The 27614-nt window shown below is 42.8% G+C and overlaps 1 protein-coding gene and 1 long non-coding RNA gene across 7 annotated transcripts in view; one reads left to right on the plus strand and one right to left on the minus strand.

The window, feature by feature from the left end:
- Window positions 1-15635, minus strand: part of LOC137510553 (uncharacterized) — a 43525-nt gene extending 27890 nt beyond the window's left edge. Inside the window, exon 1 of the long non-coding RNA XR_011020504.1 lies at window positions 15532-15635. This is a non-coding gene — a long non-coding RNA (uncharacterized lncRNA). The remainder of the gene's footprint in view (window positions 1-15531) is intronic.
- Window positions 1-21935, plus strand: part of CRLF1 (cytokine receptor like factor 1) — a 182292-nt gene extending 160357 nt beyond the window's left edge. For 4 of the 6 annotated variants that reach the window (XM_068233911.1, XM_068233912.1, XM_068233916.1 and 1 more), the window contains one exon: window positions 21519-21935. In XM_068233911.1, coding sequence (XP_068090012.1) covers window positions 21519-21607 — 89 coding nt within the window. In that variant the 3' untranslated portion in view covers window positions 21608-21935. Of the gene's footprint in view, window positions 1-21481 lie in introns of all 6 variants that reach the window. The other 2 variants (XM_068233914.1, XM_068233913.1) reach the window with 1 other exon arrangement.
- The last annotated feature ends 5679 nt before the right edge of the window (window positions 21936-27614 follow it).

Below are 27614 nucleotides of genomic sequence, written 5' to 3' on the forward strand. Positions count from 1 at the left end.
TCCTGCAAGGGTCGCACCTTCCTCTCTCAAAATTTCCAACAAGCTGCATGCTGGCAATTTCGGGGGTAACAGTGTGGCACGAGGAAGGGGGGCAGAGAGTGGTGCATAGGGGACACAGAGGCATGTCATGGACCAGAGAAAATGCCTCTGTTTCCCATCTGCCCCCCCCCCCCCTCCCTTCCCGCGCTGCCTCGTTTACACTTTATTTCCAATAGCAAAATCTTTAAAGAGACACTGAAGCGAAAAAAATATGATATAATGAATTGGTTGTGTACTATGAATAATTACTAGAAGTTTAGCAGCAAAGAAAATATTCTCATATTTTTATTTTCAGGTATATAGTGTTTTTTCTAACATTGCATCATTCTATAATATGTGCAGATTACACAACACTCAGCATTCAAAATGATTATTTCAGAGCAGTCTGTGAACTAATGACCTCTCCTCTGGCAGAGAAAAAGTAAATAGTTAAATAACACTTGAGATAATAAAAGTCAGATAACAGCCCTCTCCACGACTTTGAAAGTCGTAGAGCTTAATAGCTTTTTTGCATAGAGATAACAACTGGAGTTTCTTAACTCTTCCTGTACTGGAAACAATTAAACTGATGTATCTGATCTTAATGTTTTATTTCTCAGCTGTACTACACATACAAATCATAATATCATAATTTTTTTTCGCTTCAGTGTCTCTTTAACTATGATTTAACCACTTGAGGACCGTGGGCTTTACCCCCCTTAAAGACCGGACACTTTTTTTCCATTCAGACCACTGCAGCTTTCACGGTTTATTGCTCGCTCATACAACCTACCACCTAAATTAATTTTGGCTCCTTTTCTTGTCACTAATAAAGCTTTCTTTTGGTGCTATTTGATTGCTCCTGCGATTTTTACTTTTTATTATATTCATCAAAAAAGACATGAATTTTGGCAAAAAAATGATTTTTTTAACTTTCTGTGCTGACATTTTTCAAATAAAGTAAAATTTCTGTATACATGCAAATAAAGTAAAATTTCTGTATACATGCAGCGCGAAAAATGTGGACAAACATGTTTTTGATTAAAAAAAACCCATTCAGTGTATATTTATTGGTTTGGGTAAAAGTTATAGCGTTTACAAACTATGGTGCAAAAAGTGAATTTTCCCATTTTCAAGCATCTATGACTTTTCTGACCACCTGACATGTTTCATGAGGGGCTAGAATTCCAGGATAGTATAAATACCCCCCAAATGACCCCATTTTGGAAAGAAGACATCCCAAAGTATTCACCGAGAGGCATAGTGAGTTCATAGAAGATATTAATTTTTGTCACAAGTAAGCGGAAAATGACACTTTGTGACAAGAAAAAAAAGTTTCCATTTCTTCTAACTTGCAACAAAAAAAAATGAAATCTGCCACGGACTCACCATGCCCCTCTCTGAATACCTTGAAGTGTCTACTTTCCAAAATGGGGTCATTTGTGGGGTGTGTTTACTGTCCTCGCATTTTGGGGGGTGCTAATTTGTAAGCACCCCTGTAAAGCCTAAAGGTGCTCATTGGACTTTGGGCCCCTTAGCGCAGTTAGGCTGCAAAAAAGTGCCACACATGTGGTATTGCCATACTCAGGACAAGTAGTATAATGTGTTTTGGGGTGTATTTTTACACATACCGATGCTGGGTGGGAGAAATATCTCTGTAAATGACAATTTTTTAATTTTTTTTACACACAATTGTCCATTTACAGAGATCTTTCTCCCACTCAGCATGGGTATGTGTAAAAATACACCCCAAAACACATTATACTACTTCTCCTGAGTACGGCGATACCACATGTGTGGAATTTTTTTGCACCCTAACTGCGCTAAGGGGCCCAAAGTCCAAGGAGTACCTTTAGGATTTCACAGGTCATCTTGAGAAATTTCGTTTCAAGACTACTCCTCACGGTTTAGGGCCCCTAAAATGCCAGGACAGTATAGGAACCCCACAAATGACCCCATTTTAGAAAGAAGACACCCCAAGGTATTCCGTTAGTAGTACGGTGAGTTAATAGAAGATTTTATTTTTTGTCACAAGTTAGCGGGAAATGACACTTTGTGAAAAAAAAAACAATAAAAATCAATTTCCGCTAACTTGTGACAAAAAATAAAATCTTCTATGAACTCACCGTACTACTAACAGAATACCTTGGGGTGTCTTCTTTCTAAAATGGAGTCATTTGTGGGGTTCCTATACTGTCCTGGCATTTTAGGGGCCCTAAACCGTGAGGAGTAGTCTTGAAACGAAATTTCTCAAAATGACCTGTGAAATCCTAAAGGTACTCATTGGACTTTGGGCCCCTTAGCGCAGTTAGGGTGCAAAAAAGTGCCACACATGTGGTATCGCCGTACTCGGGAGAAGTAGTACAATGTGTTTTGGGGTGTATTTTTACACATACCCATGCTGGGTGGGAGAAATAACTCTGTAAATGGACAATTGTGTGTAAAAAAATCAAAAGATTGTCATTTACAGAGGTATTTCTCCCACCCAGCATGGGTATGTATAAAAATACACCCCAAAACACATTAAACTACTTCTCCCGAGTATGGCGATACCACATGATTGGCATTTTTTTGCAGCCTAACTGCGCTAAGGGGCCCAAAGTCCATTGAGTACCTTTAGGATTTCACAGGTCATTTTTGTTTCAAGACTACTCCTCACGGTTTAGGGCCCCTAAAATGCCAGGGCAGTATTGGAACCCCACTAATGACCCCATTTTAGAAAGAAGACACCCCAAGGTATTCCGTTAAGAGTATGGTGAGTTCATAGAAGTTTTTATTTTTTTGTCACAAGTTAGCGGAAATTGATTTTAATTTTTTTTTCACAAAGTGTCATTTTCCGCTAACTTGTGACAAAAAATAAAATCTTCTATGAACTCACCATACTCCTAACGGAATACCTTTGGGTGTCTTCTTTCTAGAATGGGGTCATTTGTGGGGTTCCCATACTGCCCTGGCATTTTAGGGGCCCTAAACCGTGAGGAGTAGTCTTGAAACCAACAATGTTGCAAAATGACCTGTGAAATCCTAAAGGTACTCATTGGACTTTGGGCCCCTTAGCGTACTTAGCAGTAGACAGTGGGATGTGGGGGGATGGGTGGAAAAACAAGGGGTGGGGGAGAGCGCACTCAGGTTGTCATTCAATAAAAATGGCCAGCCGGCCGTGGAATATTCTCACCTGGATCTGTGGCTGACTGTCCCATACGGGGTGGCCAGCAGAAAGGCTTTGTCCCACTTGGACCGGGGACCAAGTCTTGGTAGAAGTCCTCCTCGGCAAAAACGAATCGCGGTAGTGGAAATGACCTACCGCGATTCCTATGTTGAAAAGCAAACCGTAGCTATTGTAAAACGCGCTGGTGGAAAAGGGCCCTCACAGCGACTTCATTTTAACTACAATGCGTCATGGTCCACCAGCATATCAGCATACTGACGTGGGATTGGATAATCTCCCACTCCATGTCACACCAATCAATGAAGAGTGCTTAGTATATAAACCCATCTCAATTGTAACAATATTTTAGCCTGATGAAAGAGGGTTGAGCCCTCTGAAACGCGTTGCTTAGCTACAATAAAAGTTTTTACTTTTGATTCACACGGCAGCCGCCGTCTATTTCCTACTTGCATACACTTGCACTGGCAAATCGCTTAAACTCAAATTTCTTAATCCACCCACGACTGCCTGACAGTGCAGCCGCCTATAGTGGCATCACAGCACTCAGGCTAGGTGGAAAATATACCAGAACAGCAGCCTGCTACTACAGCTCTGAAGGAGGCTATCGTCTTCACGCCTTGTGGAGGAGGACTTCTGCCAAGACTTGGTCCCCGGTCCAAGTGGGACAAAACCTTTCTGCTGGCCACCCCGTATGGGACAGTCAGCCACAGATCCAGGTGAGAATATTCCACGGCCGGCTGGCCATTTTTATTGAATGACAACCTGAGTGCGCTCTCCCCCACCCCTTGTTTTTCCACCCATCCCCCCACATCCCACTGTCTACTGCAGATTATATACCACCTAGAGTGGCACCCAAGAGAGCAGCACCCTTCGATGACAACTACACAGACTTGCACAGTATTGTCAAGATCGCTCCCTCTGTCCAACACAGGGGTTTAGGCTCTTTTCCTCTTAGCGTACTTAGGGTGTAAAAAAGTGCCACATATGTGGTACCGCCGTACTCAGGAGAAGTAGTATAATGTGTTTTGGGGTGTATTTTTACACATACCCATGCTGGGTGGGAGAAATATCTTTGTAAATGACAATTGTTTGATTTTTTTACACACAATTGTCCATTTACAGAGAGATTTCTCCCACCCAGCATGGGTATGTGTAAAAATACACCCCAAAACACATTATACTACTTCTCCTGAGTACGGCGATACCACATGTGTGACACTTTTTTGCAGCCTAGGTGCGCTAAGGGGCCCAACGTCCTAATCACAGGTCATTTTGAGGCATTTGTTTTCTAGACTACTACTCACGGTTTAGGGCCCCTAAAATGCCAGGGCAGTATAGGAACCCCACAAGTGACCCCATTTTAGAAAGAAGACACCCCAAGGTATTCCGTTAGGTGTATGGCGAGTTCATAGAAGATTTTATTTTTTGTCACAAGTTAGTGAAACATGACACTTTGTGAAAAAAAAACAAAAATCAATTTCCGCTAACTTTTGACAAAAAATAAAATCTTCTATGAACTCGTCATACACCTAACAGAATACATTGGGGTGTCTTTTTTCTAAAATGGGGTCAGTTTGTGGGGTTCCTATACCGCCCTGGCATTTTACGGGCCCAAAACGGTGAGTAGTCTGGAAACCAAATGTCTCAAAATGACTGTTCAGGGGTATAAGCATCTGAAAATTTTGATGACAGGTGGTCTATGAGGGGGCGAATTTTGTGGAACCGGTCATAAGCAGGGTGGCCTTTTAGATGACAAGTTGTATTGCGCCTGATCTGATGGATAGGAGTGCTAGGGGGTGACAGGAGGTGATTGATGGGTGTCTCAGGGGGTGGTTAGAAGGGAAAATAGATGCAATCAATGCACTGGGGAGGTGATCGGAAGGGGGTCTGAGGGGGATCTGAGGGTTTGGCCGAGTGATCAGGAGCCCACACGGGGCAAATTAGGGCCTGATCTGATGGGTAGGTGTGCTAGGGGGTGACAGGAGGTGATTGATGGGTGTCTCAAGGTGTGATTAGAGGGGGGAATAGATGCAAGCAATGCACTGGCGAGGTGATCAGGGCTGGGGTCTGAGGGCGTTCTGAGGGTATGGGCGGGTGATTGAGTGCCCTAGGGGCAGATAGGGGTCTAATCTGATGGGTAGCAGTGACAGGGGGTGATTGATGGGTAATTAGTGGGTGTTTGGAGGAGAGAACAGATGTAAACACTGCACTTAGGAGGTGATCTGATGTCGGATCTGCGGGCGATCTATTGGTGTGGGTGGGTGATCAGATTGCCCGCAAGGGGCAGGTTAGGGGCTGATTGATGGGTGGCAGTGACAGGGGGTGATTGATGGGTGGCAGTGACAGGGGGTGATTGATGGGTGATTGACAGGTGATTGACAGGTGATCAGTGGGTTATTACAGGGAAGGACAGATGTAAATAATGCCCTGGCGAATTGATAAGGGGGGGTCTGAGGGCAATCTGAGCGTGTAGGCGGGTGATTGGGTGCCCGCAAGGGGCAGATTAGGGTCTGATCTGATGGGTAACAGTGACAGGTGGTGATAGGGGGTGATTGATGGGTAATTAGTGGGTGTTTAGAGGAGACAATAGATGTAAACACTGCGCTTGGGTGGTGATCTGATGTCGGATCTGCGGGCGATCTATTGGTGTGGGTGGGTGATCAGATTGCCCGCAAGGGGCAGGTTAGGGGCTGATTGATGGGTGGCATTGACAGGGGGTGATTGATGGGTGGCAGTGACAGGGGGCGATTGATGGGTGATTGACAGGTGATCAGTGGGTTATTACAGGGAAGGACAGATGTAAATAATGCCCTGGCGAATTGATAAGGGGGGGTCTGAGGGCGAGCGTGTAGGCGGGTGATTGGGTGCCCGCAAGGGGCAGATTAGGGTCTGATCTGATGGGTAACAGTGACAGGTGGTGATAGGGGGTGATTGATGGGTGATCGATGGGTAATTAGTGGGTGTTTAGAGGAGAGAATAGATGTAAACACTGCGCTTGGGTGGTGATCTGATGTCGGATCTGCGGGCGATCTATCGGTGTGGGTGGGTGATCAGATTGCCCGCAAGGGGCAGGTTAGGGGCTGATTGATGGGTGACAGTGACAGGGGGTGATTGATGGCTGATTGATGGGTGATTGACAGGTGATTGACAGGTGATTGACAGGTGATCAGGGGGGATAGATGCATACAGTACACAGGGGGGGTCTGGGGGGGGGGTCTGGGGAGAATCTGAGGGGTGGGGGGGGTAAAAAAAATAGCGTTGACAGATAGTGACAGGGAGTGATTGATGGGTGATTAGGGGGGTGATTGGGTGCAAACTGGGGTCTGGGGGGTGGGCAGGGGGGTCTGAGGGGTGCTGTGGGCGATCTGGGGCAGGGGGGGGGGAGAAATCAGTGTGCTTGGGTGCGACATAGGGTGGCTGCAGCCTGCCCTGGTGGTCCCTCGGACACTGGGACCACCAGGGCAGGAGGCAGCCTGTATAATACACTTTGTAAACATTACAAAGTGTATTATACACTTTGTATGCGGCGATCGTCGGGTTAACATCCCGCCGGCGCTTCCGTATGGCCGGCGGGATGTTACGGCAGGTGAGCGGAGACAGGCGCCGGCGGAGGATCGCGTCACGGATGACGCGATCGCTCCGCCCATGCCCCTACAAGGACCGCCGCCATTTGTCAATACGGCGGTCCTTGCGGGGTCCACTTCCCGGCCGCCAATTGTCAATACGGCGGTTGGGAAGTGGTTAACTTAACCCTACTTTCACACAGAACCCTCCCTCTACTAATACAGTTGCAGAGTTCCACACCAGAGCCTAGAGTATCTGTCTATTGGACCATATTGTGCTATACACTCCATAGGGCTGCGGCCTTTTGAAAAAGTGGTTAGGAAGTAAGCCATTGCTTAACGTTAAAGAAAAAAAATAAGAAGGCACATTTTGAGTTTGCCAAAGGTCAACTGGGCAACACCCCTAATGGTCGAAGGAAGGTGCTCTGATCAGATGAGGCTAAAATTAAACATTTTGGCCACCAAGGAAAACGCTTTCTATGGCGCAAACCCAACACATCCCATTACCCCAAGAACACCATCGCTACATGTAAAACATGATGGTGGCAGCATCATGCTATGGGGATGTTTTTCAGCAGCAGGGACTGGGAAACTGGTCTGAGTCTGTGGAAGATAGATCATGCTAAATATAGGGATATTCTTGAGCAAAACCTGTGTAACCTGCCAGTGATTTGAGACTGGGATGGAGGCTCACCTTCCAGCAGGACAAAACCCGAAGCATAGAACTAAAGCAACACTTCCGTGTTTTAAAGGGTAACATTTGCAATCTGTATGTACCAGCATGGAGCTCGCCTTTGGAGTTACACCCAATCATTCCCTGGAGTTCTATTTTGGAGTGAGGAAGAGGGATATAGTAGTAGCGTGCCGCATTCTACAGAAATGTGACTCGATCAAGGAAAACATTACCCACCCCTGGTATAGTTACTTCTGCTAATGCCAGTTGCAGTCCTTACATTTCCCCTGTAGCTTCTTAATCCTCATGCTTACCCCCTAAAGACCAGGCCAATTTTAACTAAATGGGCCACTGCAGCTTTAAGGCCAAGCTGCAGGGCCGCACAACAAAGCACACAAGTGATTCCCACCCCCCTTTTCTCCCCACCAACAGAGAGCTCTGAGTCTGATGCCCCCCCATGTCTATTTTTTTAAATAAATATTTTTAAATGTTTGGGGTGATTTTTAAATAAAATTTACTATTTTCTCGTTTCTGTGTCCCTGCTCCCTCCCCCCCCCCCCCCCCGCCAACCAGTCACCATGATCAGCTGTCATAGGCTTCAGCCTATGACAGCTGATCACTCCCCAGTGTATGGAGGGGACAGCCATGTCACACGGCTGTCCCCAGTACAGCACTGCTGCAGGTCGCAGCACTGTACTTACTAGAAAGATAGCGGTTTTGCCATCTAACAATTTGGAGACTGAAGGCGGGACGGAGATCCGCCCCCCAAGCAGGAAATGCGCGTGCAGCCTGCGTGCGATCTCCTGCAGTAGCCGGCCCCAGGACCTGACTCTAATTGCCGTTAGGTGGTCCTGGGGCTGCCGCCGTGTTTACGCCCATTGGCATGACGTGGTCGTTAGGTAGTTAAAGAAATGCTTAAAGTTGCTCAACACAGGGGGCTTTGGGGGAGCCATTGATGAGGTCAGCTTATTGGTATTCTTGACTTTTTTGCTGTTTTGGAAGGCTAAAGCTATTGGATATTGGCTTACTCTTAAGTATGTAGTTAGACAAAGTCAACCACTGTCGTCAAATCTCTATGTTTAAAGCTCATTTTAAGTCAGAGCAATATGCAGACTGATATTTTTGTTTTCTATCAAACAATGCAAATTGCATGGCTGTCCTGCTGTTCCTCTACCTCTAATACTTTTTTTAGACTGTGACAAGCATGCAGAGCAGATGTTTGTGACTGAAGTCTGACAAGATTAGCTGCATGCGTGTTTCAGGTGTTTGATTCAGACACTACTACAGCCAGAGAGATCAGCAGGATGTCAAGGCATATGGTATTGTGTAGAAGGAAATAAATATGGCAACCACCATATGTCTCTCACTTCAGATTCCCCTTAATGGGATGCTTAGGAGCGAAAGTCACATAATAGATTGATTGGCTTTCCTTGAAACAGTGGTTTTATCGGTTTAGCTGAAAAAAAATGCTACCAGAATTGCAGTCCGTGTAAGCTTTTTTCTCAATACCTAAAAGGTAAACGGCTAGTACACACACTAGCATATTCTTGGCCGTGGAGGTGGGCCAGTGACATCTGCCAAAAATGTGATGCATCAGGGCATCTCTGCCTCGATGCATCGCTGAAACATCTGGAGTGCCAGATTATCTCGACTAGGCACATTGTTCCACATCTTGCCCCGGCTGCTGGAAGCTGTGCCATAGTCCCACTTGCCCTTCTTTTGCAACAGAATGTACCATTAGGCTGTAGCTTAGTAACATGTCTGTATGGCACTCAGCCCCAAACAGTCACCCAAAAGATTGAACCCCGATACCTGCAGATGACAAGTGCAATGGGTGTATAAACAGCTTAAGTATATATTTTATCAAGTGCCATAGCCACCAACATCTACTATACTCATTTATAGTCCTTTTTAACTGAGGTAACATAATGTGGAAATGGTCTTCATGTGGAGATTATGAAGCTGTATAGTTTTTTATAATATTTATTTTTACTCAGCTCTGTTGTTCAAATAGTTCTACACAATGTATTTAGAAGGTTTTGGTCACTATGATATTAAAGAAAATGTATTATGTATAAACATATAAAAATGTCTTAGGGCCCGTTTCCACTTATGCGGTTGGGAGTTGTTGCGGAAAAAATTTGCATGCGGATGCGAATTTTCGCATGCGGTTGTATGCGAATTTGCATACGATTTCGCATGGATGACTATGTATGCGAATTTAACCATGGCAGTGCCTGTGTGCTTTTCCATTGTTTCTATGTGAAATCGTATGCGAATTCGCATGAAAATTCGCATACCAAAACCGCATACGAATTTCCTATTAAATACATTGTATGCGAATCGCATAGCGGTATGCTAATTCTGATGGCTCTGCTGTGCAGATTTTTTCTGCACAGAAAAACGCTCAGAAATCCTGACAAGTGGAAACAGTCCCATCCACTTGTATTGTCTATGCGAATCTGCATGCAGGAAACACATGCAAATTCGCTCTAGTGGAAACGGGCTCTTAGTCAGTTATCATCTCCGTGGTCTTAAGAGCATTAATTTGTTGCTGCTACACCAGGAAGAAAGCTGCCCCACAACATGCCTGTATGCAAACTCATCCCCATTTTGTATGAGGCCAACTACTGTTTTGTAATCTGAAAACTTCAGAACCTTAACAGATGGATCTGTGGAGATGCAGTCATTGGTGTAGAGTGAATAAAGCAGTGGGGAAAGCTCACACCCCTGAGGTGCTCCAGTGCTGACTGTCAAAGAGCTTTAGATATGCTTCACCAGCCTAACCTGCTGTCTCCTGTGGGTCAAGAAGATGGTTATCCATTTGCAGATGGGATCAGGTATGCTTAGATGGAAGAGCTTGCTGTATAACAGCGATGGTATTGTGGTATTAAACACAGAGCTGAAATCCACAAATAAAATCCTGGCATGGTTTCCTGGGAAGTCCAGATGTTCTAGTAAATAATACATGTTTACAGCATCCTCTCCTGAACTTTTAGATTTAAAAGCAAATTGCAGAGAGTCCAGCAGGGGATCTGTGATGGAGTTCAGATAGGCCATGATCATTTTTCAAAAGCTTGCATGACCAATGATGTAAAGGCAACTGGCCTATAGTCATTGAGACATGCAAGTTTTGATTTTTTTTTTAAGATCTTTACTTGAACAAGGGTTGAGTGTTCAAAACAGGCAGGAACCATTGAGAGTTCCAGAGATGTCTCGAAAATGTCTGTGAACACAGTGGCTAGCTGGTCAGCATATAATTTTAAACATGTTGCACACACAGAGTCTGGACCATCTGCCTTTCTAATTTTTGTTTTCCTTTACCTCTAATTTGCATACTGATAGAGGGTGCTGAGGCATAGCAGGGGGAGGAGACATTGACTGTCTGGAGTGCTCAGATTTAGGAAGTGTTGTCTACGTGTTGGTAAAGAGATGCAAATCCTGTGGGTCGTCTCGGTATGTAGGACATTTATTGTCAAATTTACTGTAGAATGTATTTAGCTCATTTCCAAGCTGCAGGTTGTGTACTGATTGTGGGACTTTATGATTGTAATTGATGATCTCCTAAAGAGATTTCCATACTGTAGAAGAGTCCATTGTAGTACATTTTTCTTCAAGTCTTTTTTAAAATTGTGTTTTTAGATTCACATATGCCCTTTTGCGCAGGACTGGGTCCTGGTTGGGTGTGTCGGATCTGGGTGGGTCGTGGATAGGGGTGGGGCCGGGTTACGCCGGGGCCGGATCGTGCAGACTGGGTTTTTGTTGGGATTAGTACCCATACAGAATATAAGTAATACGGGCTGACGAGGAGTATAGTGAATGATGTGAAGTTTGGGTGTCAGGGGGGAATGATTTGAACAGTATGTTTGAATGTGGGTATATGAGTTTGTATTTATGGGTATATGAAGGTACAGATGGGTTTGTATGTGTAGTAGGATGTATGGGGAGGGGGGGCTATGTGTCGGTTTGTACAAGTGGGTTGGGTTGAATAAGAATATCTGTGTTTTGGTTTGTCTATATTTTTGTAACTTTAATATGCATTTACCATATTTAGACAAAATAAAATAAAGTATATAAAGAATGTCGAACTATGATGCAAACTGATTTACCAGACATAAAGAGGTTTACGATGAAGCCTATTTGCTGAGTCTGGTAACATAGATACAGAGCTGAGTTCGAAAAAGAAAAAAAAAATTACTGTAGAATGTATTTAGCTCATTTCCAAGCTGCAGGTTGTGTACTGATTGTGGGACTTTATGATTGTAATTGATGATCTCCTAAAGAGATTTCCATACTGTAGAAGAGTCCATTGTAGTACATTTTTCTTTAAGTCTTTTTTAAAATTGTGTTTTTAGATTCACCTATGCCCTTTTGCAGTTCGCATCTAGCTGCTTTGTAGAGGACTTTATCACCTGTATGGTGTCATTTCTTTGTCGAGCCACAGCTTCCTAAGTTGCAATGTAAATCAGGATTCATCATTGTTGTACCTAATACATTTTTTGGTGGGGATGCAGGTCTCTTTGCAAAAGGTAATATATGATGTCACAGCATCAGTGTATTCATCTAGATCAGTAGTGGATTCTCTGAATATGTTCCAATCTGTTTACTCAAAGCAGCTCTGTAGCTTTTCCACTGCTTCGCTAGTCCATATCTTAACTAAGGACACTACAGGTTTGGCAGTTTTTAGTCTTTGTATGTTGGGATGGGCTGTATCAGAGTCCTACAAGTCCTTAAAGTGGTCTGAAACTCTGACATAACATTCAATAAAAATGTGTTTTCCTCCTTTGTATTACTCATACAGTTATCATATTTGCTTTTGTGGACAAGTAATATTGTCTGTCTACAAATAACAAGTTTCCAAAGTGTAGTTTATCTTGCCCTGAAAGCTGTCATTGCATTTTATTCCAACTGCTTTTTATTATATATTAAAATCTTCTAATGAGAGAGAGCTTCACAGAGAGCTCCTTTTCAGTTATTACACTGTGTTTACACACAATGTTACAACATTGGAATGTAAACAAAGATACTGCGTATTTGAAGCTGAATAGCAGGACAAAGTGCTTTGTTTAACTATTTCAGTGATTTTCTGATAGAATTTTTTTTCTGGGATAGTAGCTTTGAAGCTGTAAGGAATCTTTTAGAGCAAAGTAGAAATGCTGACTTTCAGACCACTTTAGTCATTGTGTAACAGTGATTAAGTGTTTTACCTTCTCTAGTTGCACTTGTGGTGTGTTGTCTACATTTAGGAAGTTCTCTATTTAGTTGGCTGATGGTGTAATGGTTAAGGGCTCTGCCTCTGACACAGGAGACCAGGGTTCGAATCTCGGCTCTGCCTGTTCAGTAAGCCAGCACTAATTCAGTAGGAGACCTTTGGCAAGTCTCCCTTACACTGCTACTGCCAATAGAGCGCGCCCTAGTGGCTGCTGCTCTGCTCTGGCGCTTTGAGTCCGCAAGGAGAAAAGCGCAATATAAATGTTATTTGTCTTGTCTTTGTCTATTTAGGTTAGCATAATTGAAATCCCCTACAACGATTACAAAAGAATCAGGTACGCACAAGTGTTGGCCAGGAAGAGAGAGGGGAGGTCAGGCTGGCTACCTATACAGGGGGTAACCATACCTGGCTTCCTATATTGTGGGCACCTATACCTGATTACCTATACTGGGGGCACCTACCTGGCTAACCTACATTGGAGGCAACTATACCTGGCTATTATTATTATTTATTGTATTTATAAAGCGCCAACATATTACACAGCACTGGACAATAAATATATACAATGATACAAGGATGACAGACATAACAAGGTTATACAACATAAAACAAAGTTGTACAAGGCAAATTGTACAAAATACATGATCATGCGATATGGACTGGTTAGGTAGGCCCAGTAATACAAGTACAGGCTGTAGGATAGGAGCACATGATCCTGTAGATTACACTAGGTAAGGGAGAACCCTGCCAGAGGCTTCCAATCTAAAGGGGTGGGGTGGAAACACTAGATGGGGCTGTGAAATAAATATTCAGTAGAGAGTTACTGTGAGGGGGTGGGTAGGCCATCTTAAAGAGGTGTGTTTTGAGGGCTTGCTTGAATGTGTTGAAGGAGGGAGCAAGTCTGATGGGCGGTGGAAGGGCATTCCAGAGGGTGGGGGCGGCTCTTGAGAAAATCTGCAGGCGGGCATGGTAGTGGGAAATGCATGGGGCAATGAGGTGAATGTCATTGGAGGATCAGAGGGGGCGACCAGGTGTATACCTGTGAACAAGCTCCGAGATGTAGGTAGAGCAGGTTTGGTGCACAGATTTATACGCCAGGCATAGAATCTTGAAACTTATCCTGAAACGGATAGGGAGCCAGTGCAGGGAGTTACAGAGGGGAGATGTGGATGTGGAGCAGTGTGAAAAATTGATGAGTCTTGCAGCCACGTTCATCACTGATTGAAGGGGGCAGTGCATTTCAAGGGGAGGCCAGAAAGGAGGGAGTTACAGTAATCAAGGTGGGAGATGATGAAGGCATAGATGAGCAGTTTATACTGGTGACACTTCTACCTGGCCCGCTATACTGGGGGCAACTTTACCTGGCTATCTATACTGGGGCAGCTATACTGGTGGCACTTATACCTGGCTACCTATACTGGGGCAACTATACCTGGCTATCTATACTGGGGCAGCTATACTGGGGGCACTTATACATGGCTACCTATACTGGGGGCAACTGTACCTGGCTATCTATACTGGGGCAACTATAACTGGTTATCTATACTGGGGGCACCAATATCTGGCCACCTATACCAGGCTAACCTATACTGGGGGGCAACTATACCTGGCTTCCTATACAGGGGGCACCGTTACCTGGCTGGCTGCCTACCTAACTATACTGAGGGCGGTTTGGTTGCACCGCGGTTATAACATGCTTTGCAAATTGTTGGGTGCTGTGCGATCATGCAATCTTTCCAAATCGGGGGTGGGGGGGAGGGGTGCATCCTCACGTGGTTGCCTCAGGCAGTAAAAAGTCTAAAACTGGCTCTATGTGTATAATTTCTTGTACTTTTGCTGGGCTTCCTCTTAGCTCAGAAGAAAGTGATGTTAAACTGTGTGATACAGCAATACTTTTAATGCCAGTAATTAAATCAGCCCCTAGTGATTAGTTGAGTATCATATAGTGTAGTATAGTATGCAATTAACTTTTTCTTCTGAGTTTTCATCTATTTTCACACCTTGACAATATAATGCATTTTAAACCACCAGCAAACCAAAAAATACTCAAAATAATTTTGATTGTACATTTGAACCTACTTTTTGGTACTTTTTTAAAATGACAAAGTACTGAAAATGTATTTTAAAGAGAAGTTGAAAATGATCTCCTAGGAGAAAAAGTTTATTGCATATGGGCCAGTAAGTGAAAACTGACATGCATACTGAAGCATTGGAGCAGATCATAACAGAGGTGGTGAACATCAGGCTAGGTAAGTATTAGTGGAACCCAATAGTGCTGTTTGTCTCAGTGGCAACTTTTTTTTTTTTTTTTTTTGGTGCGGGTTTTCCTTTAATATTTAAATAAAATAGGTAGGGATCAGTATACCGCATACTGCAATAGTACATTATTACAGTATGGCATTACTGTATTATTTTTTTTCAAAGATTACTACACCAGCCTGCTCATTTCTGCATTCCAGCAGTCCATTTCCATCTCTCCTCCATCTCTGTAAAAAGTGTTTTTGATGTACTTTGTTGAAAGTAGAAATGTATACAGCATTTTACAAGCCATTCCCTGCACAGTATCTAATGTGTTTATATGTCTCTTGTGATGTCATATTAAATGTTATAACAGAGTTAAGTGAACCTGCTCTTTTAAAACAAATCTATCTCAAAAAGGTCTATTTGCAGTTGACAGTTACAAAAGCAACAAAGTGGCCCCAGACTTATTTGTAATTAAGAATTGTAAATCTGTTCCAAACAATCATATGTTTTCTGTATTCTGTGTTTTCCAGTGTGAAACTCTCGAAACATTAGTATAATATTTAGTAATACTCGATACTTTTCAGAGGACTCCAAGGACAATGATTTCCTGTGATTAATAGCATGTCTTATTTCACATGGCTAATTTACTTACCATGTCACACTTGCTTAACACCACCCGGGATTCCACTGCTAAATGTATCAAGTGGAAAGAGAGAGAGAGAAAAGCAGACTCTAGGATACAGATGGTAAAGACCACATGAGTTCTGGGAAAAAAAGAAAACAGTAAAAAGAGAAACATCATCTGGACTATTGCGTGGTGAATAAGATGTGCATGTTTCAGCGAGACAGTCAATTTAAAGAATATGGAGCTTTAAAACGTGTCTTCTTCAGTGAGCCATAGATAGAATGTTTTTTTTTTGTATGTACCAAGAACATTTCAGAGCTATTGTTATTATTATTTTGTTTTTATTTATAAATCACCATCATATTTAGTAGCACTGTACAATGTGCAATGTAGACAACACTAGATTAAAGGGGCACTATGGTTAAATAACTGCTTATAATATCAATGTCAATGTCCTGAGACATACAGTGACTTAGATGAGTAGTAAAACTGCTCGAGTGAGCCGTTAGGAGTTGGAGGAATCCTCTCTCGAAACATCAAATGGGGGGATTACAACAGCAGCTCACACAGCTGATACACTGCCTCCTACTGCCCAATGGAATGTGCTGATTTGGCATCAGATAGTTTCCTCTGCTGACGCGACTCCATCACTAACTAAGGGTAATGTAACATTGAAATAAGACTTTTATTCAGCCACAATATACGTCTTAAACATTGCTACAATTGCACATATTTTATATTAAATGATATTATAAGCAGCTATTTAACCATAGTTCCCCTTTAAAAGCCAGTGTTTCTCAAAGTGGGTGCCGCAAGCACTTCTCATTGGTGCGCAACAGCCCCCCACCCCAATACAATTATTATTACCACTTTGTATTTATAAAGTGCTAATAGTCCATATGTATACAAAGAAAGAACCTCCAGCAATACAGTTGAATAAAAAGATAAATATGTGGTATATAGTATAATGCAATCCAACAATGTTGGTACATGCTTAGGTAGAACTATTATTACAGCAAGAAATAATATGGGAGGTCCTGAGCTTAGATGCTTGCTTACATTTAGGAGGAGAGTGGGTTAGAAACACTAGGCGAGGTACCACAACTGGAGCTGAAGGAGCAACAGGTTATTTTGTGTTAATACATATCTGGATAATGACCATGAGAAATTAACTGTTTGTTTGAAGAGGTATTTTTTAAAAGTAAGGTAATTAGCTGGGGGGTAATGAGGGTTACTTTTTAATAGTTATTTAGATATTATGTTATCATGACTTTGCTGCTTGGAAATAGAATTGAGAATCATATTTTGGAGATGGGCAAAAAGCGATTTTATTGATGTGCTATTTAAAAGGTACAATTGACAGTTTCAAGATTCAGGACATGGTGGACGTGGTGTGAAAGATAGTTCTAGAGGAGGGGTCGAATCCATGAGAAAACTTGCACATGAGAGTGGAAGGTAGAATAGCTTCACATGCAGAGTAATTATTACAGGATGGATCATACCTGGAACCTGGGGACCAAATTACAGAGGTGATAGATTTTGGAGACATTTGAAAGCAATTTGAAATGGAATCTCTGGTCTAGTATTGGCACAAACTTTATCTAGAGCCAATTATTCAAATGTTGAAACAGAAATGTATAGCCTGCCAGACTTTGACTTTGCCTCTTATAGGTGAACATGCTGCCTACATGTGTCGCAATTCCTTTGCCTTTATCCCATCCAGGGCAATGACTCCAATGCTTCCATCTGTGATGGTGTTGGGAAAATTTACTAAAGTAAATTTGAAGTCAGGTCCATGTAACCCTTTATGGTTCAATTAAACCTTTCCATACTTATTTACAATGTCAGATCCAAAACTATGGGCTGATTACAGTATAACTATATTATGGAGTATAGTTTAGAATAATGCTTTAAAAACATTTAATGATATAAAACGTGAGTTTGATCTTCCAAACTGAAACATAGCCCTCTACTTAGCTAGTGACACTGTATTGATGAAGAAATTGCTTTACACATATCATTTCGGTATTTTACCAAACACTTCGTTAAGCTTTCATTAAAAAAAAGCTGTCAGGGAGGGCAAGGTCTGAGAAAACTGAAGGGGATTTAGCAAAATGGCAGGTAGACATTCCTACACATGTGGAAAATACTCTAAAATTCTAGATTGGTAGCTGCAAAGGATAAATTGGTGGTTCTCATGCGCCTCCTTAGATGCTACATCTCTCCCATGAAGGAACAAAACTTTGACCCATCAAACTCTGGAAACTATAGCTGATTTGGACTGGATAGATGGTTGCCAATTTTTTTTTCATGTGATATGGGACTGCCCTGATACATGGAAATACTACCATTTAGTCCATCCTGAGTTATGTTTTTTTTTCGATCAGTTAATAATACTTTTCTATCTCATTTGTTGCATTCACACCACCTAAAAAGTACACATTTAGCCATTCAGAATCCCCCCTTGAAGCAGGTGGTTTTGGTGCACGGCGCTCAGGGGCAGGCACCAAAGCTAGGCGCCCCATAGCAGCAATGGTATGCTGCACAGGGTGTTTAAGAGTAATGCAGGGCTCTAGCAATCGCTGGACCCCGAATTACACCTCCCTCTGAGTTGTGATGACTCGGAGGGGGAATAGTATTTAATGCTGCTGGGGGGGTTTAGTGGCAGAAGCAGAGCAGTCCGGCTCTCCCAGCGCCCAACACACCTTTGGCGTACTAATAAAAAAAATAAAGAATCATTTTTGTTTGAATCTCCATGTTAATCAGTAATTCAAAGGATATAAATGACAGATTAATAGATATAGTCATAGACACAAGCATTCAACCTTTTCCAGAGGATGCCCCAATCTTGTCCAGAGGACTATTTGGCTTAGTGAGTACTTGAAAGCATTGTACATCTTTCACAGATCCCATGAGCATGTTACACAAAGAGTCAGTTGACAACAGAAACTTGCAGCTGGATTTACTGGGCATCAGGGAGAAAGTTTTGGAGGCGTGTGAAAAATTGGTGCCAGGAATAGAAGTTACAGCTGGCCCACATTGGCTTATTTAGATCTTCTTGTGAAAACTGTACACTGGAATAACATAGCTCCAGAACGCCATGCAATATAAAATAATTCATACAGTTATGTCAATAAATAAATCCTACACATATATGTTTATCTTCATCAGTTTATGTAATCCCCTGATCACTTAGGATGAGGAGAGCTGCAATGTGGGTCACAATCTCCTTCATTGTACAGCAGCCACTTCAGCCATGTCTCATCTATGATGTTATCGCACCAAGTCACAGCAACTACCGTAATGGCAAGTTACCAATGTCACATGGCCCAGTTAGAAAGAATGATGACCCCTCTTTTTACTGCTTAATTACACTGTGTGTTCAGCAGAATAGCTTATAGATTTAATTTCAACCATTCTGCTCAGCTGTTGGAGGCACAGAGTTGATTATTATGGCTGCTGTATGTATCTAATCTACTGTCAGCTTTGTATTTATCTGTCTGCCTAGGCTTCAGTTTTAAGAAGGAAACTTTTATTAACCCTTTCCCTGCCAAGAATGTACTAGGTACATTTTGGCAGGCAAGGGCTCCAACTGCCAACAACGTACCTAGTATGTTTTTTGTCAATTTGTCCCCCAGGAAGCAGTGGGGAGAGGGGCCGACATAATTCCTTCCTCCCTCCACATGGGCCCCCCTCCTGTGCTTCCCTGCAGAGCTGGAGCAGCAGTCAGTGTGTAATTACTCATCCGATCACTCGCTCCATGCCATGTGCCCCCTGCCAGAAGTCGTCTCCTCTCTTCTTCCTGTTTCCTGCATGACACGTAATCGGGTGGCCAGAGAGGAGCCTGCTGCTGGCAAGGACACATCACATGGAGAGAGCGAGCAGGTAAGTTAAGTACACACCACACCGCTGCACACTAGCACTGTAGGGAGCCACAGGGGGGAGGCCCATGAGGAGGATGATGCTGGCCCCCTCCCCACAGTGGCACCTATACATGTTACCTACACTGGGGGCACCTATACCTACTACCTATATTGGGGCACCTACACCTGTTATCTAAACTGGGGCACCTATTCCTGGCTACCTATACTGACTGCACCTATATCTGGCTACCTGTACTTGCAGCACCTATACCTGGCTACCTATACTGACTGTACCTATACCTGTCTACCTGTATTGGCGGCACCTATACCTGGCTACCTGTACTGGGGGCATCTATTTCCTCTTACCATTACACTATCCAGCCACCATGGAATTTTTCGTTGAAAAAGAAAACACAACAGTAAAATATTTTATTTTTTATTGAACTTTTTTTTTACATATTTCAATAAAAAATGTGTTATATCTCCAGAAAAAGTACACAATTTTGTTTCAGCCCCCAAGCCCAATTCAATACCGAAAAAACGATACATATATAATATGTCCTATTTCATGTAAAATGTCTAAAAACTGCTTCGCTAGTAGATATTTGTATTTAGGACAAATTGACTGGCAGGGAAAGGGTTAAAGTCCTAGTTCACCCTCCCAGATATTTCATAGTAACGATGAAAAGGGGTCTGTGCCATTATCCTATTTTATGCAGCCTTTCCAGGGAAATGGAAAGAAAAATAGTCATGTGATCCATGATTCATTTAAAAAGCTGGCAGGGAGGGCATTCCATAGATACAGAACAACTTTTACTTCTCAGCACACAGCCACTCACCCAACACCACCTATCTCCTCGCTTAACTGCTGAGGGAATAACTCTTTGTGAATAATACTGTGGGTGCACTCAAGTAGTTCATCCATGTCCAGTTTGTAGTAAAGCATTCAACCCTTCACACATATTCTTCATTTTTTTTAAAGTCATGCATACCTCTCATCATCCTGCCTTGCCTGCAGTAAGAAATAATTTTCACCATGCATGGGATGCGATGGGTTAAATTCTTTATTACACACTAAGTAGGCAGGAAGAAAACAAGAAGATAAGCCTGTGTTGAGATGCAGTGCTAGCCATACAGGGTTAAATACTCAACCGAGTTATATGTGCAGCAACAACTGTATATTGGGAATTATGCACATTATTGCATAAAGTGTTTCAATGTGCTACCTGTTAATTGTACTGGTACATAGGTAATATACTCCCCTATCTGTTAACCCCATGATGTATCGTTCCTTATCTGTTGTAACTCATGATTAATTTCTCCCTCTCTGACCTAAAGGGAACCTGAAGTGAGAGGAACATGGAAGCTACCATATTTATTTCCTTTTAAACAATACCAGTTGCCTGGCTGTCCTCCTGATCCTGTGTCGCTAATACTTTTAGCCATAGAACCTGAACAAGCATATGCAGATCAGGTACTCTGATTCAGCTGACTCAGGTTTTACTGGATTAGCCTAATGCTTGTTCCAGGGTTTTGATTTAGATACTACTTATGCCAGAAGATCAACACGGCTGCCGGGCAACTGGCATTGTTTACCAGAAAATAAATATGGCAGCCTCCATATCCCTCTTACCTCAGGTTCCCTTTAATTCATAATTTATCTATACTTATTCATATTAATTCTTGTTTTATCTTTCTTTATATGTCTTAACTTATGCTTTATCTCTCTTTATCTGTTTTTGTATTACATTTATTCTCTTGCCTTATAGTTCAGGTGAAAAATAAGTAAGGTGAATTAGGATTAATGATTTAACACCACAGACAGACAGACAGAGATACATTATAATAGACAGACAGACAGACAGAGATACATTATAATAGACAGACAGACAGACAGACAGACAGATAGAGAGATAGAAAAATAGATAGATATATAGATAGACAGAGAGATAGATAGATAGATAGATAGATAGATAGATAGATAGATAGATAGATTACCTTAGTAAGGTCATTATGTTTCATAGCTCAATTCATGCATGGCCACCACCAATGACAGTAGTAGTTTTTGTGTTTGAAACTGAAAAGTACTTTGAAGATATTTTCTATGCTTACAGGTTCTACCAGGTGATAAGTTATAGCATCTTATTTTAGTCGGGCAGGAGGACACAAAGGAAGCAGAGCTGAGGACTCTACGCAAAGCAGCAGCGAAACTTGAGCATCGCTATGAAGAGGACTTTTAACTTCTACTATTGAGATCCTGATGCTGGCGAGCTTTGTTCCAAGAGAAGAGACTCCAGGAAAGATGAAGATATGTGATTCCCTACAGCCTGCGTCACAATCCACTACCGTAACTATCGCTGGACGTGACCAAATAGTCTAATAGAAGACTGTCTTTCATAGAACTGTTTGTTTGCATTGCTTTCACTAGGAAAATTATTTTAATGCTTATTTAAGTTTGTATATTTGCCCTATTTTTCATGCTCAAAGAATTTTAATTTTTTATGATCTTAAGATTTTATTTTATACGTTTACATGTTCTTGTTATCAGTTTGTTATGTTTTAATGAAACCAAAGGATTAAAATGATATTTTCTTTAAACTATCAGGAAATAAGCTGAGGTTGACTGTTTTCTATGTCAATGCTTGATGAATATCTTTAATATGTTGATTTACAGCTTTTAAGTCTTGGTCCTTATCCTGTGGTTGGATTACAGTTGTAGCTCACAATCCATTCAATAACAGATTGATGGAGTATGCCTTAACTGCACCAATGTAATATGTTAAGCCAGCCACAATCCTTACAACATGTACTTGGCATTAAGTACAACTGATATAACCCTGAACCAAGTTTGTTCGGGAAATACTGATTGTTTTATACCTTGTTCTGAATAATAATCACTAGGGATGGTCAATGCGATGTAAATAGTTCCAAGATGATGCAGGATTCGGTACATTCTGTATGCAAATTTTTGCAGCTTGAACATGGATCAGTCGAATCTCCATTTTAAAGCTGCCTTAATGTGCACATCAAATTTGTATAATCCTGCATCATCTCAGATTTTTTTGCATCTCATTGACCATCTCTACTGATCAGAAACACACACAGAGACCGCACTCAGGAAGCTATTCAATCACTGTATTGAAAAAATCAGAGCGAACAGAGGCACACAACGTTTCGGGCGTAGCCCTTCCTCAGGTGAGGACCCTGAGAAAGGGCTACGCCCGAAACGTTGTGTGCCTCTTTTCGCTCTGATTTTTTCAATACAGTGATTAAACAGCTTTCTGAGTGCGGTCTCTGTGGGTGTTTCTTGGCATTTGCTTAACACAGGAGTGGTGTACCTGTGAGAGACCAGCACCGGCACTCAGCTCCAGTAGCTCTACTCATCACACTGCCAATAACTTTGTATGGCTTGATACCCTCAGTGCAATAAAGAGAGGAAATGTTTAGTTAATGCTAAATCGATAAAACATATAAACATTGATCAATATAGCCCTATTTTGTGTTAGATTTTCGTTAGATATCATGCTTATATTGAATGTTATGTCTAATCTATTTTATAAAACTTGCATATTGTATGCCTACTTTTAGTCAGCTTCTGTTACCATTACCATCTTATTATTACCTTCAAGCAATGTAAGGAAGATGGGAAGATAGTTCCATACCTTTACAAAAAGTAAATGATAGTTTCTGACCTTGGCTATCTGTTTACTCTGAAAGCACTTCATCATTTTGCTCGGTGTTTTAACACTATACCTGTAGCAGAATTGTGACATGTATGCACAGCCTTTGGTCTGCTTACCACTTTCAATGCTTTTTACTGAAAATTCATAGACTGAAAAAGTGGTATACTTGGGTTAGTATGGCTGTCTGTGCCCATCTCCATATAGTGTTTATAATAATCATTTATGATCCACAGCAGGGTTAACAGGAAACATTGTGGCATTGTCCAGTGCAACCAAAAAAAATAAATCATGAGACTTGTCTTCCTTTTCAGCATTTGATGTAACATTTGACCACAGCAAGAAAACCAAATCCAGTGTTAACAGCAATATGTGATCTTCATTTCTTTGAGGTTACATTTTATCTAATAAAAAATAAAACAAATTGCTATTTGGTAGCATCTAAAACACCTTTGATATATTTGTGTAAAGAAATGATTTCTAGTACGTGCAAACTATTTCATGAAAATTGGTATGATCATTAAAATCAAAATTTATCAATTTTGTTTATTACTTTTTCTGCATGTAATTGCTCTAATTTATAGGTGGATTAAAAGACAACGCTATAAAGCTGACCTCACCCAACAACTTCTTTCTTTAAAGTCTCATTAAAACTAGGGGCCATTCACTGTGTTTCCTCACATGCAAATTCAGGTGGGGAAATGCAGCCTATTGAAATCAGTAGGGTGCCATCTGATTGAGATGTGAACCCCTATTAGAGATGGCCCGAACCTCCGACTTTCACGAAATTCTGTGCAAACTTTTGAGAACCGCAATAGACTTCAATGAGGGGGGCCAACTTTGAAAACTAGAAACACTTATGCTGGCCACAAAAGTGATGGAAAAGATGTCTCAAGGGGTCTAACACCTGGAGGGGGGCATGGAGGAGTGGGATAGATGCCAAAAGTCCCGGGGAAAAATCTGGATTTGACGCAAAGCAGCGTTTTAAGGGCAGAAATCACATTGAATACTAAATTGCAGGCCTAAAGTGCTTAAAAACATCTTGCATGTGTATACATCAATTAGGGAGTGTAATTAGAGTACTGCTTCACACTGACACACCAAACTCACTGTGCAACGCACCGCAAACAGCTGTTTGTGTTGCGACGGCCGTGCTGGACTGGTGTGCACCATGGCGAGAGTACAGGCCGTGTCGGTTTTCAAGCCCATATGGTCGCCGGGCTGTGGTAGCTCAATGATAGAACAACAGTGACTGTCCAGCTGATCAAATTTGGTCTGTCCACAATGAAGCAACGACCTTATTAACTTGGATGTCCACCCCCCCCCCCCCCCGAGACACAGCTGGCGGTCATTGCTTCATTGTGGCTGGATAGTGTAATGGTTAAGGGCTCTGCCTCTGATACAGGCGACCTGGGTTCGAATCTCTGCTCTGTCTGTTCAGTAAGCCAGCACCTATTCAGTAGGAGACCTTGGGCAAGTCTCCCTAACACTACGACTGCCCATAGAGCGCGTCCCAGTGGCTGCAGCTCTGGCGCTTTGAGTCCGCCAGGAGAAAAGCGCGATATAAATGTTCTGTGTTTGTTTGTTGTTTGTTTGATTGTGATACGCAAGCTCCTTCACCGCGGCAAGGTAATGATCACGAAGGGGAATTGGCACATGTACATGCCTTTTGTTTTGTTGTTGCAGCTGCAGTGCAGCCAGAAAAATTAGGCAGGCATGTGCACCCCCCCCCCCCCCCCGAGACACTCACAGCTGGCGGTCATTGCTTCATTGTGGCTGGATAGATTAATGGTTAAGGGCTCTGCCTCTGATACAGGCGACCTGGGTTCGAATCTCTGCTCTGTCTGTTCAGTAAGCCAGCACCTATTCAGTAGGAGACCTTGGGCAAGTCTCCCTAACACTACGACTGCCCATAGAGCGCGTCCCAGTGGCTGCAGCTCTGGCGCTTTGAGTCCGCCAGGAGAAAAGCGCGATATAAATGTTCTGTGTTTGTTTGTTGTTTGTTTGATTGTGATACGCAAGCTCCTTCACCGCGGCAAGGTAATGATCACGAAGGGGAATTGGCACATGTACATGCCTTTTGTTTTGTTGTTGCAGCTGCAGTGCAGCCAGAAAAATTAGGCAGGCATGTGCACGCACCAGAAAAATTAGTAAAAAAATTCAGGAATCCACCTGGAGTCCTGGACTTTTTTGGTGGTGGAGGAGAAGGCAGTCAATCGGCCTGCGGGCAGAGGTGCTGTGTGGGGAGCGACTTAGTCTTGGGGCGGGCAGGCAGTCACACGGCATGCAGGCAGAGATGCTGTGTGTGGGAACTGACTTAGTCTTCGGGCAGGCCTGAGCATACTTTGCAGACCAGGCATCCATGGTCAGATGGACCCTTGACCCAACGCTGTGTGCCAGAGATGTCACCACTTGCCTTTCAACATTACGGTACAGTTTAGGTATCGCCTTTTTTTGAGAAAAAATTGTGTCCTGGTATCTTCCACTGCGGTGTGTGGCTTTGCTTTTGTGTGCTGCTTTTTCTCAGGTGGTCATCCCATTGCAGTTTGTGCTTTGTAATCAGGTGCCTTCGTAAGGTAGTTGTCGCTACGCGGGTCTTGGCCTTTCAACAGCTCAATAATTTTTGGTGGCAGATAGTACAGATGGCATTGCTCTCATCTGAGGCAGACATACAAAAAAATGTCCACACCGCTGAGCACTGGGGTGATGGCACTTTGATGGTGGCAGCCGACTGAGTGTTAAGTGGGGTGCCAGAATCAGAGTAGGAGGAGGAAGATATGTCACGCTTCCGTGCGGAAGCTGAGAAAGATGTGGTGTTCTGTGTTAAATAGTCAACTACGTCCTGACAATATTGGGGGTTGATGGCACGTGCCTTCTTCTGAACACTGTACTTTGGTCGAGGACCGCACGAGATCATGACAGCGCGACCTCGAACAGCCCTGCCAGGTGGCCTGTCTCTGCCCTTTGTTTTGTCCATATTGGGGGGGATGAAGTGAAAGATCTGCACTGACTTGACTAATACAATGTGCAGTCAGTCACACAGGTGCAGTTAACAGGTATGCACGGATTGGTATATCACACTGCATGCACTCACGTAGGTAGGTGGGTGCACTGTGGACAACAGATAGGTATATACAGTGATAGGTATTATATGGGCACCTGTCATACACAGACAGGTACCGGACAGGCACAGTGACACTGCGTGCGCTCACGTAGGTAGGTGGGTGCACTGAAGTGAACAACAGGTAGTATGTATATGCAGTGATGGGTATTACAATGTGCACCTGGCACAGTAGTAATTATGCCACCAAGGGGCCAAAGGCCAGCTGCGACTGACTGACAGGGCTGTATATAATGCAAGTGGGCCACACACACAAAAAAAAAATAGATCACAAGAACAAGATTAGCTCTCAAAAGAGCTGTTGAGAGGTGCTTTTTTAGCAATAAGAATCAGCAAGAAGCAAGCTAACAAGCCTACAAGAGCCTAACTAAGCTTTCCCTATGAGAATCTGCAGCAGCTCTCCCTTCTCTAATTACTGCAGGCACACGAGTGAGTCCAATGCCTGTTGCTGCCTGCCTTTTATAAGGGGGGTGGGGTTCCAGGAGGGAGTGTAGCCTAATTGGCTACAATGTGCCTGCTGACTGTGATGTAGAGGGTCAAAGTTGACCCTCATGATGCACTATGGGAGCGAACCGAACTTCCGGAAAAGTTTGCGGTTCTCCGCGATCGTGAACCACCGAAGTTCGCCAGTGAACCGTTCGGGCCATCTCTAATCCCTATACCCATGCATGGCATATCTAGAGGGATCTGGATGTATACAGCAAGTGCCGGAGTGCATCTCACAAGACACACGCCTGCACAGGGAAAACGAACCCTAATTCCCCCAGGTCTTATATGCTGTGGCCAAGATGAGGGAATTTGGGTTTTTTTGTATAAAGGAGAAAAAACAACTGTCAGTGGAGATCTATTACCTTCAGCACTGAACACCGTTTGCACTGACATTGTAGCAATACATTACATCCACACTGCGGTAACATACCTGGAAAGCACAAATATTCTCTACCACAAAAACAGTCTGCATTAAAGTGTTTGAATAGTGACAATGAAGTTTGCTAAAACATTAACATACATGCATAAAAGTGAAAACATTTCACCAGCTCTAGTTATAACACATTTATCAATTTGGTCCCATCTACGTTGATATACATTATCCATCAAAAACATTATAATCACCTAACTGACACTTTGTATATACCCTTGAATCTTTAAAACATCTCTGACCTGTCAAAGCCTGGACTCCATAAGACTTTAGAAGGTTTATTTTACTGTTTTATGGTATCAGGCACCCAGACATTAGCTGTAAAACTACTTGCCGACTGCTCCACACCAATTAGCGTGAGCGGAGCGGCAGCCACAGGACAGCTTCACACCGATTGGCGTGAACGGTCTTCTATGGGGCTAGCAGGAGATCGCGTGCATCTCCTGGTTGGGGGGCGGAGCTCTGCCCCGCCTTCAGTCTTCGAGCGGCGATCGCCGCTCGGGAGACTGTTAGACAGCGGTTTCGCC

Source organism: Hyperolius riggenbachi, chromosome 1, assembly GCF_040937935.1.
Source record: "Hyperolius riggenbachi isolate aHypRig1 chromosome 1, aHypRig1.pri, whole genome shotgun sequence".
In the NCBI taxonomy this organism is placed as follows: domain Eukaryota; kingdom Metazoa; phylum Chordata; class Amphibia; order Anura; family Hyperoliidae; genus Hyperolius; species Hyperolius riggenbachi.